Raw genomic sequence first — 11,351 nt, forward strand, 5'->3', positions numbered from 1 at the left:
TTTTACTGTCCTCCCTCACATCCGCTCCTCAACAGGCTCCTTCAAGCACTCTCGTCTATGATCCTGGAAACACACATAGTACTCAGGAATCTTGCTTTCCTTTATTAGGGCAGTAAAGTCACTGTGCCTTTGACAAGATTGACAAAATGACACATTGATGAGCAGCTCTGTGGCATATTATCAGAAAGTCTGTGTGAACTAATATGCGTGTATGTTCTACACATACCAAATAAATCGCGTGATATATAATGAAGATAAAACTTATTCATAACTCATCTTAAAACAGACTATTGCTAACAGAGTGAAAGTTCAGTCTGTACGGGACATTTATTTGGGTCATCAAGTTAAATACTGAAAAAATACTGTGATTAATATACTGGACTTCAAATATGTTTGTGTGTGTGTGTGTGTGTGTGTGTGTGTAGCAGTCAGGGGACGATCTCTCCAAAGAGGTCCGTCATAAATCCTCTGCTCTAAACTATTATCCAACACAATGCGACATTTATGACCTTCCAGTAATTTATCCTTGTGTACAAACAGACCCAGATGCATTCGTTCCTTGGAAACCTCATGACCCTTAAAAACTCTTTAACAATGCTCTTTCCTCCATGTGACACTGTTTTCCTGATGATGGTGAAATGTTACCCCAGGCTGGGTTTGTCAGGGTACTCTGCAGGAGTGGACAATGAAAATATTGCCGCCATTATATCTGGTTTATTGCAATTCAAGGACACAAGGACAGCTTTGTATCTGTAGCACTTCTTGTAACACCACAGTGACGCACACGCTTTTGTTACATTTTTCCATCACTTAACATTAGGCTCTTTATAATGACTTGTTATGTTTGTTTTGCTTTAACTGATTATTATAAAGTAAATGTAATGTGATGTAACTGTAAAAGCTACAGACTTCATTTAAACTTTACAACACTTCCAGCTACTCAACTATGATTCAACTTTTTATATGTTTTGTAGTTTTTGAGTTATCACAATCAACAGTTTCAGCTGTTTTCAGACATTTTCTGGGTGTATAATGGGTGTGTATTGGACCGGATGTTCACAGCGAGAGTGGAGGACTGAACTGTCAGAGTGCAGGGAGCTTCTCAAACATTTCTCTTCAACTCGCTGTCACATCCCCCCTCCGCTCCCTCATGCTGTCCCCATTTATCACCACAGCAACAACTGCTTACACACATACACACACGTGAATCTCCAATACAGAGCACTGGCACATACTGCCTTTACAACTAACCATGCATTCAGGGACAGGTGTTGCTACATGGAGGAGCACATATAGTTTTTTGACCGCAACGTCGGGCCATGTAAAGCTAGGTGAAATATTGTTCTTTTGAATGGTTTACAGACACAGATTCATGGATGCCTGCATGTTTTCACTGGAGACTACAGTGGTGAGAAAAAATGTGCATCAACGACAAGAAGAAGAAATGGGACTCTGTTTCCATCTGATGAACTGCACTCAGTTATGTAACACAAGGGTGTCAATTAGTAAGAAGCCTGTCTATGCAGTCCCTCAGTGGCTTTAAGTTTAGGCTTAGCCACTATACCACCTCTGGGGCAGAAGAATGAATCCAATGCGATAGCGCCAAAAACTGCAGTTCCTCTAATGGCCACTTGAGGGTGGTTCCAAATGTGAGTCAATTCCCATAATCATCTATGTTAAAATACCCAAATTTACAACAGAAATAAACATGTTTACAGCCTGATACACAAAAACAGATTTGGTCTCTGTAGCTATTTTTATATAACTCACCCGTTTACAGTTTAAGCTTAAAGTTATGCATAGTTAAGGGCGGCCTGCTTTGAGTCACAGGTTGTCTGCCAGTAGTGTCCTCAGCTTCCCAGTCAGATCCACCCCTCGTTCCTCCACAGCGCCAGTGTCTCACGCCCAAATATGGTCACTTCTGGCTCCACAAAGCCAAGAATGCCGAACTTGAGGTTTCAGAATGGACGTCCACAAACCAATGGATGACCCAGGGTTCCCACACATTTTCATGGACAAAATTGGGAAACTTTTCCATGACTTTTCAAGGACCCATAATAATGTTTTTTCTTGCCCTACTTGCCTGGCATTTTTTAAACATATCAGATTCAAACTCTATTCAAACATAATTTCAGCTAGCTGGCACACATGAAGAGAAAGACCGAACAGGGCGAGAAAATGAAGACAGGTAAGTGCTGGTGTCGAAACGTTGTCACACACCAACACATATTAGAGCTACGTTAAGTCAACAGCTTCAGAAAATAAATGAGCTGTTAGTTACATTATGTGGGTGGTTATCCATGCGAAGTTTACTGTCAGTACACACAACAAAATATCATGACTTTTCCAAAACTTTCAATGATTTCTGGTGACTATTTCTTGGCTAAGTCCCGCCCGCAGACTGGCCAATCATAAAGTAGCATCAGGCCAGCTCAGACTAGGGTCGGAAAACAGCAGTTGTGCTCCATTGACTCTAGTGCAGTTGTTTCAGATTTCCTTAATTTTCAGACTGGTTTTGTGGATTTGGAGATAAATGTTGTGTCTGAGGCACGTCGTGTATAAATGATACTTATCACTGGGAGAGGTTAGAGAAAGATATACATTTCCTTCCATGTTCCAAAACCAAAATCAAACCCTGAAAAGTGTAGGGTTAGCTACCTAGCTGCTGAAGATATAGCCTGCTGAATGTATACACATGCTGCTTTTGCTTTTTAATGACTGTAACACTGAATAAAGACTGACCCTGCTGTACAGGAACCAGTGAGGGGAAGCAGGGAAACTTTGCTGATATTCAATCAGTTGTGTGTCATCACATTGTGCGCAGATGAACTTTGTTCAACTTCCCCAGAGTTCCCTGCCCGTCCAGCAGCGGAGGTCCAGGTGCTGGCAGCGGCACAGGGGTGAAGCCAAACACCGTTCATCTGCACATACTGCGATGCCACACAGCTGGCTCAATATTAGCAAAGTTTCCCTTTATATTCATTGTCTTGTGTGGCGATCAGCAGTGATGTGGTGGTTCACTTTTACACTGTAATCTGTAGCCTATAGTTCGGCTTTAGCTTCTAACTATCTTTGTCTTTTTAACCTGTTGTTGCTGCTGAGTCAGTTTGACATCCTGGATATATCCTTCAAACACAGACTGTAGACCCCTCTGTCTGCTTCTCTCTGGAATCACTGTTTCATTCCTCCAAATTTATGATAATATTTCTTCAGGGAGAGCAGGTAGTTACTGTGTGGGCTCCATGCTTACTCTGACAGCTTGTCAAACCACCTCAAAGGGGCGGAGCTTAGCCACAGGTCATGACTTTCCCAGGCCTGGAAATGTGATTGTGAAATGACCTTTCAGGTTTTTATGAACGTGGGAACCCTAGTGACCTCATGGTAGCTACATCTATTATTTTATACAGTCACACACCTTTGTTGGTGTGAAGAGCTTTAAAGATTTACAGATACAAATGGGCTTGAGCGCCACAAACAAGGTAAAGAAGAAAACATTGAGAGGCAGTAACACACTGTTGGTTTTGTTTTATTCATAGGATTTACTAACAATAAGAACAATATAAAACAACCCGAGCCTTACCTTTAAAATGTAATTTTACTTCAATATTGGAGGCTGACTTTCTGCTTTGTTTCCAGCAGATGGAGCCTTCTCAGTCGGGTCTCGCGTTGTTAGGCTGATATCGCGATATCAAGGTCACGTGGTATATAGCTGAAACGTGTGATAGCCGTCTTTCTCTCGAGGTGACGGAGCTGAGCAGACACGCGCTGCGTGCTGCTGCAGAGATTTACTAATCATGGTAAGAGAAGTTGTGCTGAGTGTTTGGTAGTTACTACGTTTGTCAGCGTAGGATACAGTTGAAGGCCTTTTAACATGTCTTAAGAACAGAAACAGCTGTTTTTATACGTTTACTGCTGTTCAGCTGAAGGCCTTTCATCAAAAGAGGAGCAGTTAGCCACCCATGTAGCTAACATTAGCAGGAAAATGCCTCTTAATTTAAGGACTTAAGTTGCCACAGCGTACAGGAGCAGCGTTGTCAGTCGCAGTTATGCGAGAGAAACCTACTGACTTTTACCCAGTCGCAGCACAAGCGCTGTCGCTAGTTTTCATGGACGTTAGCTGTGCTGTTAGCACAAGTTAGCTTCATGGCACTTTGCTGCACGGGCCCTGGTCAACACGTGGGTTCATGACGACAACGTGTCGCGCCTCAAAGTTGTAATGCAACGTTATGAGATGAATATTTACAAGTTAGTCATGACTGCTTTTAAATCTTTTATTGCATGTTTTTTCAAAGTAATGTTTAGCTATGAAGATACTTTAATAACTGGAAATATTGGGTCACCACGTGGAGACCGGATGCACGCTTAACATTGCACATTACCATATGTCGTAAACTGTTATAATGTCTGTAATCTGTAGTTTTGTTTGGCTCCTTAATTAAAATTCATTTACATTCACAGGTGCTGTTGCACGTGCTATTCGAGCATGCGTCAGGTTATGCGCTGTTTGCAGTCAAAGAGGTGGAGGAGATCGGTATGCTGCTGCCTCAGGTGGGGTCCTCTGTCCGCGCTTTTTGCTTTCATAAGTGTTTTCCAGATGAAGCAGAGATAACGGTGTATGCGTCTTTTAGGTGGAGGAGAGCGTGCTGAGCATTGGCAAGTTCAACAGCATGGTGAGCCTGGCTGCCTTTTTCCCCTTCAAGTCGGCCCAGGCTGCTCTGGAGAACATGAACGCCATCTCTGAAGGCAAGCCCATTTCTCACGTTTCCTATTTTGTGGCTGTAGTGGTGTCCTCGGTTGTAATGATGTTTTTATAATCTGTCAATCCCCTGAGTTACTGTGCTGACAACCTAATGTTAACCCTGAACAACTGAGGACAGCCTTTTGAAATGCAGCAATGTTTGAAGATGATGACCTGACTTTTTTATTTGATTTTTATTTCAGAGCTGTATAATTGTTAGTCATTCAATAAAAAAATAACCAATTTGTTCTTCAAATCAGTAAATGCGCCTTACCTTCATACATCAGCCAAACATGGACTGTTGAATTCATTTTGAATTGGTCAAATTTGTGATGATACAGGGCTTTTTGCCACCTGACTAAGATGGCTGATCCATTATTGGCAGTGTAAATGCATTGAATACACTAAAATGTAAATAACTAAAGCCTTAATTGGTTTTAAAATGTCATATCAGTCTTGCAGAAGTCTTGAAATGTTTGGGACATGGAAAGTAGAGTTCTATGAAACCCTTTTCCCTGGCGTTGCATTGTAAATTCTCAATATGACTCACTAAATGCTTCACACATTAATGTCAAGCAGAAGCGGGTAGCAGAAGCAACAAAAATTTGATTTTATGTTACAATAAACAATTGGGCAAAAATGTCCCAGACGCCCACTTGTGTTTTTCCCCATTCTTTTTTTTTTTTTTTTTTTTTTTAAATTGGCTCAAGCTTTATTCCCAGTGCCGCTGAAAAAGTCCTAGTCTTAAATCTAAGGTACCTTAGGCCCTAGAAACCCTGTTACACTGCCTGTGATTTTTTTTTTTTTTTTTGGTAATACACGGCACAAGAAAGCGGCAGTGGTATGATTATTTACCATCTCCTCTGCTCGTAGAGCAGTCCTGACTTAATTGTCTTCCCAATTTGCGGACATTTTCCGCCACTGTTCTACTTTAAGTTAGCTGCTAACTGCTATCAGCTACTTATCTGCGCACTGAAGCACACCTGATTGTATTTTCAGAAGTCGCAAGTCAGTGTCAGATATTTCAAATGGCTTTACTGCAGACTCTAAGCTTCATTTCAACAAAGTATGCACGGATAGATTAATAATCTCCCCTCCTTCGTTTGCAGGTGTGGTTCATGCTGACCTGAAGTTGTTCCTGGAGACAAACCTGCCACTCTCTGGGAAGAAGAAAGCCATGTTGGGGGTTTCAGATGCAAAAGTTGGAGCAGCCTTGCAAGAGGAATTTACGATTTCCATCCAGACCGGTGGGGTGGTGGCAGAGATTACCAGAGGTGAGGATGGGGAGATCATGCCTTTTCTTTGAATATAGGAAGTTTGGAGTAGGTAGTTTGTTGGACTGAGCATAGTATTAGTGTCAATAGTCCTAGCATTGTTAAAAAAACGTGGCCTGTTGTGATGTGATTTTTGTAATCCTGAAACTCATGAAGGTTCATACTGAAAATCTGAACAGCCACTGGTCACATGCTGTTCAGCTACTGTCCTGTTAACTGAGACAAACCCTTCCTTCTGTGCTCTGTCCTGTCAGGTGTACGTCTGCACTTCCACTCCCTGGTGAAGGGCCTGACTGCTCAGGCTGCCTCCAAGGCTCAGCTGGGTCTGGGTCACAGCTACTCCAGAGCTAAAGTAAAGTTCAACGTCAACAGGGTGGACAACATGATCATCCAGTCCATCGCTCTGTTGGATCAGCTGGACAAAGACATCAACACTTTCTCCATGCGTGTTCGGTAAGGTTCCCCCATCACACCACTCCCACAGAAGTTGCATCTGTTGTTTGAAAAGGTGTTTCACATTGTGGTTTTTCAGTGCTTGTGTGTTTGAGTGACTGTCACTTCTGGTGTGGCATGGCTGTCAGGTATGAATGGTATCTATTTTTTTCAGATCTTCTGACATTTCATGGGGATACATGGCATATTTGATAGACAGAAGTCATTGTAGCTTATCTGACATATCAGTTATTTTTGCACATCCTCCCGATGCTTACCTTTTTCTATCAATCTTTGTCTTGTGTGTGCAGTGAATGGTACGGCTACCACTTCCCAGAGCTGATCAAGATCGTGGCAGACAACTCGACGTACTGCCGCCTGGCTCAGCTCATTGGAAACAGGAAGGAGCTGTCGGAGGAGAGTCTGGAGAGCCTGGAGGAAGTGGTGATGGATGCCGCCAAAGCTCAGGCCATCCTGGATGCATCACGCTCCTCTATGGGTCAGCAAACCATGATCTTTCAATCTTTAGATGTTAAAATACACACAACACCTGCTCATTTGCACACTAACATTTTTAAACAGCATTTATGTCTTGAACCACACGGTGCCCCTTATTTGCCCACCCTGGACCAATAATTGTCCTTGGTGACTAACACAGGGGGGCAGAATAGCTCTCTCATAAACCTGTAGTGAAGGCACAAATCCTCACTGCGGATCCTGTCGGGAGAAACAACACAATTTTACAACTGTAAACTTTTGATAGTTGAGACAGCACCCACTGCCCAAAGCAAGTGGGTCAGAGTATCTCCCTGCCTTACACCTTGTCCTGATGTGTTCTTCTCCAGGTATGGACATCTCTCCCATTGACCTGATCAACATAGAGAGGTTCTCCAATCGTGTAGTGTCTCTGGCTGCCTATCGGCTGGAGCTGCAGGAGTACCTGCGTTCAAAGATGAGCCAGGTGGCTCCAAATCTCGCGGCCTTAATCGGAGAAGTGGTGAGTCAAAGTTTAATTTTCTTTTTTTGTTACTCTGGGACCAATGATGTTATACCAAAATCTGTCAATCCCCTGAATCTCTGTGTTGAACAAAATATCCGGTGCTGATGGTCCTCATTGTACATCAAAGTCAAATCCACTTTTACTGGTAGCTCTGTCAGAGACTGACGCTGTTTTCTTTTCTCCAGGTGGGAGCTCGCCTGATCTCCCATGCTGGGAGTCTGACCAACCTGGCCAAGTACCCGGCCTCCACCGTTCAGATCCTGGGAGCAGAGAAGGCCCTGTTCAGGTACTGGGGCACCCCCTCCCTGCTGGGGAACAAAGTGGCTACAGTGATGGCAGGGCTGGGCAGGAGCAGAGCAGGGTGACTGGGGGAGACAAAACTAATGACTCCTCTAGAGTGATCCCTCTCGCCCGAATGCACCCCCACAGTCTGAGCAGCCACTCACAGCACCGAGGTAGAAAATCTGAAACTAGTTAGAGACTAGACTAATGTGAAGCTTTGTGCACTCTTTAAATGCTAATGTGTCTCCACCGGCTGCTCCACCAAAATTTTCTGTTTAATTTGGAAAAACTGACATTTAAGCTACAGTTGGTAACTTTAAAAAAAATATTGTGTTTCGGTTCACCTGGTCCATTGTCAATAGTGTGAACACTCGATGAAGGTCCAGGAGGACCGAAGAGCAGTGCAGGATTCAAATACTCAAGCGGTATTTTCCAACACACCTGCATCTGAGACGGTTATAAAAATATTTGCTGAATCATCACTATCTTGGAAGATGTACATGTAACAGAATCATGCTCCTCTACTGAATTAAGATTGTGTAACTGCATTGCCCATTTCTCACCTCACGTTTTCATAAACAGACTATAGTGCACTTTTAAGCTGTAAATTAAGAGTTTGTGACCTAGGTACCATGTTGAGCAAACATTTTACAGCTTAACAGTACACTAAAGTGCATTTTTGGAAACAGTTGGGTGAGACTTAGACTGCAGCAACAGAATCCTGATTCGTATTTGCTCAGCGCTGCCAAGTTTACAGTTTGAACACAGTTGATGAAAGTGATATGATTGACAGCTGCTTTAGAGGTTCCTCTGCTCTGAGTGGTTGCCTTCATTGACATGCAAAACAAGCACTAGAAGTGTGACAAGGCAATAAAGGAGGCAGAGGAGTATGTTTTCCACACAGCACTAAGTAAGCCAGATAATCTGAAGAGTGACCGCTCCAGCAAATGACAAAACCAAAAACAAATTTATGAAAGTTACCAACAGTCTTTAACCAGTGAGGAGACACATTTGCTTTGGCCTGATTTCTTAGTCTATACTTCATATGTAAGCATAGCGCCTCTTTATCACACGACATCTGTGGTACAGTGCCTAAGGTTTAGACTGCCACTCGTGCCTATTGAAACATTTTACACTATCTTAAGCTGTTGATCCTGAATGTGAAGTGAGCTGTATTTTCACACAGAGCCCTAAAGACTCGTGGCAACACCCCCAAGTACGGGCTCATCTTCCACTCCACCTTCATTGGACGTGCCGCCGCCAAGAACAAAGGCCGCATCTCTAGATACCTGGCCAACAAGTGCACCATCGCCTCACGCATCGACTGTTTCTCTGGTGAGCAAAATGCCCTTGTGGAACAATGCCCACGTTGGCTGACAATCCATGCGGCATAATTGCAATGATGCTCATATTTTTCGTCAACAGTATTCATCCCCCGGGATGGTGGTGACAAGCAAATTCCTGAGCAAAGCCACATGTCGCTTTTAACCGCTGTAATCCTCTGTTGGCTCCGTGATTGATTTCTATTGTCTGTTGTCTCGCAGAGGTACCCACGAGCGTGTTTGGTGACAAGCTGCGCGAACAGGTGGAGGAGCGCTTGTCTTTCTATGAGACAGGCAACGTGCCACGGAAGAATGTGGATGTTATGAAAGAGGCTGTGAAAGAGGTGAGCTGAGAAAAATAAAACTGCTGAAGCCACAGCACATGAGAAACTGTGTGACACTGTATTGCACATGATCAGTTAAAGTGAATTAAGGTGGTTGCTGTGATTTTGTCAAATGCTGAATGATGACAGATCTTTCCCTGACATCACTGTGGGGGTACAAACTGATTTAATGAGCCTGATGCAGCATTGAGATACTTAAGTGAAACCTGATGTATCCCCCCAGTTGTAGTTGCATAACTTTTTTTTCTCTCGTCCCAGGCTACTGATGTTGCAGCTGAGATCAAGCGCAAACTGGAGAAGAAGGAAAAGAAACGCAAGAAGCGTGAAAAGAAGTTGCAAGAGGAAAACGGTGAAGCCAACGGCGAAGTTGAGGTAAGTGTTAATTGCAGAATCTGGTCATGCATGTTTGATTTGAGATTTGACCCACTCATGTGGTCCTATCTCAGTGTACGACATGCTATATCAGCCTGACTCCGAACCATTGGCTGGTCCTAAACAATGGACTTGATCACTGAAGTGAGTCAGACATTGCAGCCATTAAATGATATACATGTGAGGCTAGCTTGGAATACAAAATCAGTTCAGTATTGTCACATACATGTGTTTACTTCTCTGCAGGTAGAGAATGGAGAAGCAGAGGTCGCTGTAGTAAAGAAGAAAAAGAAAAAACAAGCGGCCGAGGAGAATGAGGCGGAGATGGAGGAGGCCCCTGCTGCAGAGAACGGAGCAGTGGACGCTCCAGCCAAGAAGAAAAAGAAACGAAAAGCCGAAGCCGAGGAGGTGGAGGTCAAGGCAGAAGAAGCTGCTGCCACAGATAACGGAGCAGAGGAAACAGAAACTCCTGCCAAGAAGAAAAAGAAACGAAAGACGGAGGAAGCAGAGCCAGCAGAGGAGACCCCAGAAACGCCTGTGTCTGAGAAGAAAAAGAAAAAGAAGAAAAAAGAGGCTGCAGACTAGACACTGTGGTCAAAGACTGAATCTTTATATCCGTGTACAGTTTATTTTTATTCACTTTACTTTTAATCCGAAGCTAGATTATGTAAGCAGCTTTATGTTATACCGTCTTTTTTTGGAAACCTCAAAGCAGGTTAGGCTGCAAAGAAATGCTTATGACTGTGCCTTGAAGTCAGTGACATTTACTTGTAATTCTGTAAATAGCTATGAATTAAACTTTTGTCAAGTAAAAACATCTTGCACTTTCATGGGTTTCTTGTTTTGCAAGCTCTCCTAATATTTCAAACTGAAACGAGTAGTCTTGCGTGATCATAATGGTCTATCAGAGACTGTCTCTTACTTGGGACAGTTTTCCTGATGTCTTTTTTTAGGACAAACTTCTCATAATGTGATGAATGCATCAGCAGTACTTTGAGTTAGTGTCTGGCCTCTCATTTCCCATATGATTTTACAAATTGTTAAACTAGATGTTAGACCTCTAGAAGGCACCTGTTATCCACATAATTTAATAGCCTTAATGACCCTTTGTTTTTGTTTTTTGTTTCCTTCCTTGATTCTACAAAAAGGACCATGATTGACAGTAATTGCTACTGTGCATAATTCTGAGATATGCTCCCTAATTTGGAAATGAAATTTTATAAGAATTTTGAGAATTATTTGGCAGATATTTTTCCTCAACTGAATGCATAGCACGTGCATAAATACATACCTGCATATGAGTAGTCAATCAGCAAAGCTCTGTCATCACATTGAAGTGTCTCATCCAGCTAAATCACCGGCATCCTGTAACTTAGGTGTGATGCAGCATTTATTAATTACTGTTATAAACTGCACCTGTGTTTGTCAAAATGTCAAAGACTTGAAGAAGAAGAAAGAAGTCATTCAAACCATTGCTGAGTGTAATTAAGGTTATACTGAACACCTGTGTTGGTGTCCACTGCCACTGTATGACTCGCCTGCAGCTGCCTGTAAGCTGACTTACAGCTGGTGGAACTGGAAGTTTTG

The 11,351-nt window shown here is 42.9% G+C and overlaps 1 protein-coding gene and 2 non-coding genes across 3 annotated transcripts; all 3 read left to right on the forward strand.

The window, feature by feature from the left end:
• The first annotated feature begins 3,695 nt into the window (after positions 1 to 3,695).
• On the forward strand, positions 3,696 to 10,582 carry nop56 (NOP56 ribonucleoprotein homolog). The gene is made up of 12 exons (XM_049582460.1): positions 3,696 to 3,797; positions 4,459 to 4,548; positions 4,629 to 4,743; positions 5,848 to 6,012; positions 6,267 to 6,465; positions 6,756 to 6,943; positions 7,290 to 7,441; positions 7,630 to 7,730; positions 8,913 to 9,061; positions 9,271 to 9,392; positions 9,651 to 9,764; positions 10,011 to 10,582. The coding sequence occupies exons 1-12, from the start codon at positions 3,795 to 3,797 to the stop codon at positions 10,347 to 10,349; spliced, it is 1,737 nt and encodes a 578-aa protein (XP_049438417.1). The 5' UTR covers positions 3,696 to 3,794; the 3' UTR covers positions 10,350 to 10,582.
• LOC125898247 (small nucleolar RNA SNORA26) lies at positions 7,060 to 7,179 on the forward strand. Its single transcript, XR_007450605.1, has one exon. It is a non-coding gene; the product is annotated as a small nucleolar RNA SNORA26 (small nucleolar RNA).
• Positions 9,506 to 9,574, forward strand: LOC125898292 (small nucleolar RNA SNORD57). Its single transcript, XR_007450615.1, has one exon. It is a non-coding gene; the product is annotated as a small nucleolar RNA SNORD57 (small nucleolar RNA).
• Positions 10,583 to 11,351: the final 769 nt, after the last annotated feature.

The sequence above is a fragment of the Epinephelus fuscoguttatus genome, linkage group LG1 (genome assembly GCF_011397635.1).
Source record: "Epinephelus fuscoguttatus linkage group LG1, E.fuscoguttatus.final_Chr_v1".
NCBI lineage: Eukaryota > Metazoa > Chordata > Actinopteri > Perciformes > Serranidae > Epinephelus > Epinephelus fuscoguttatus.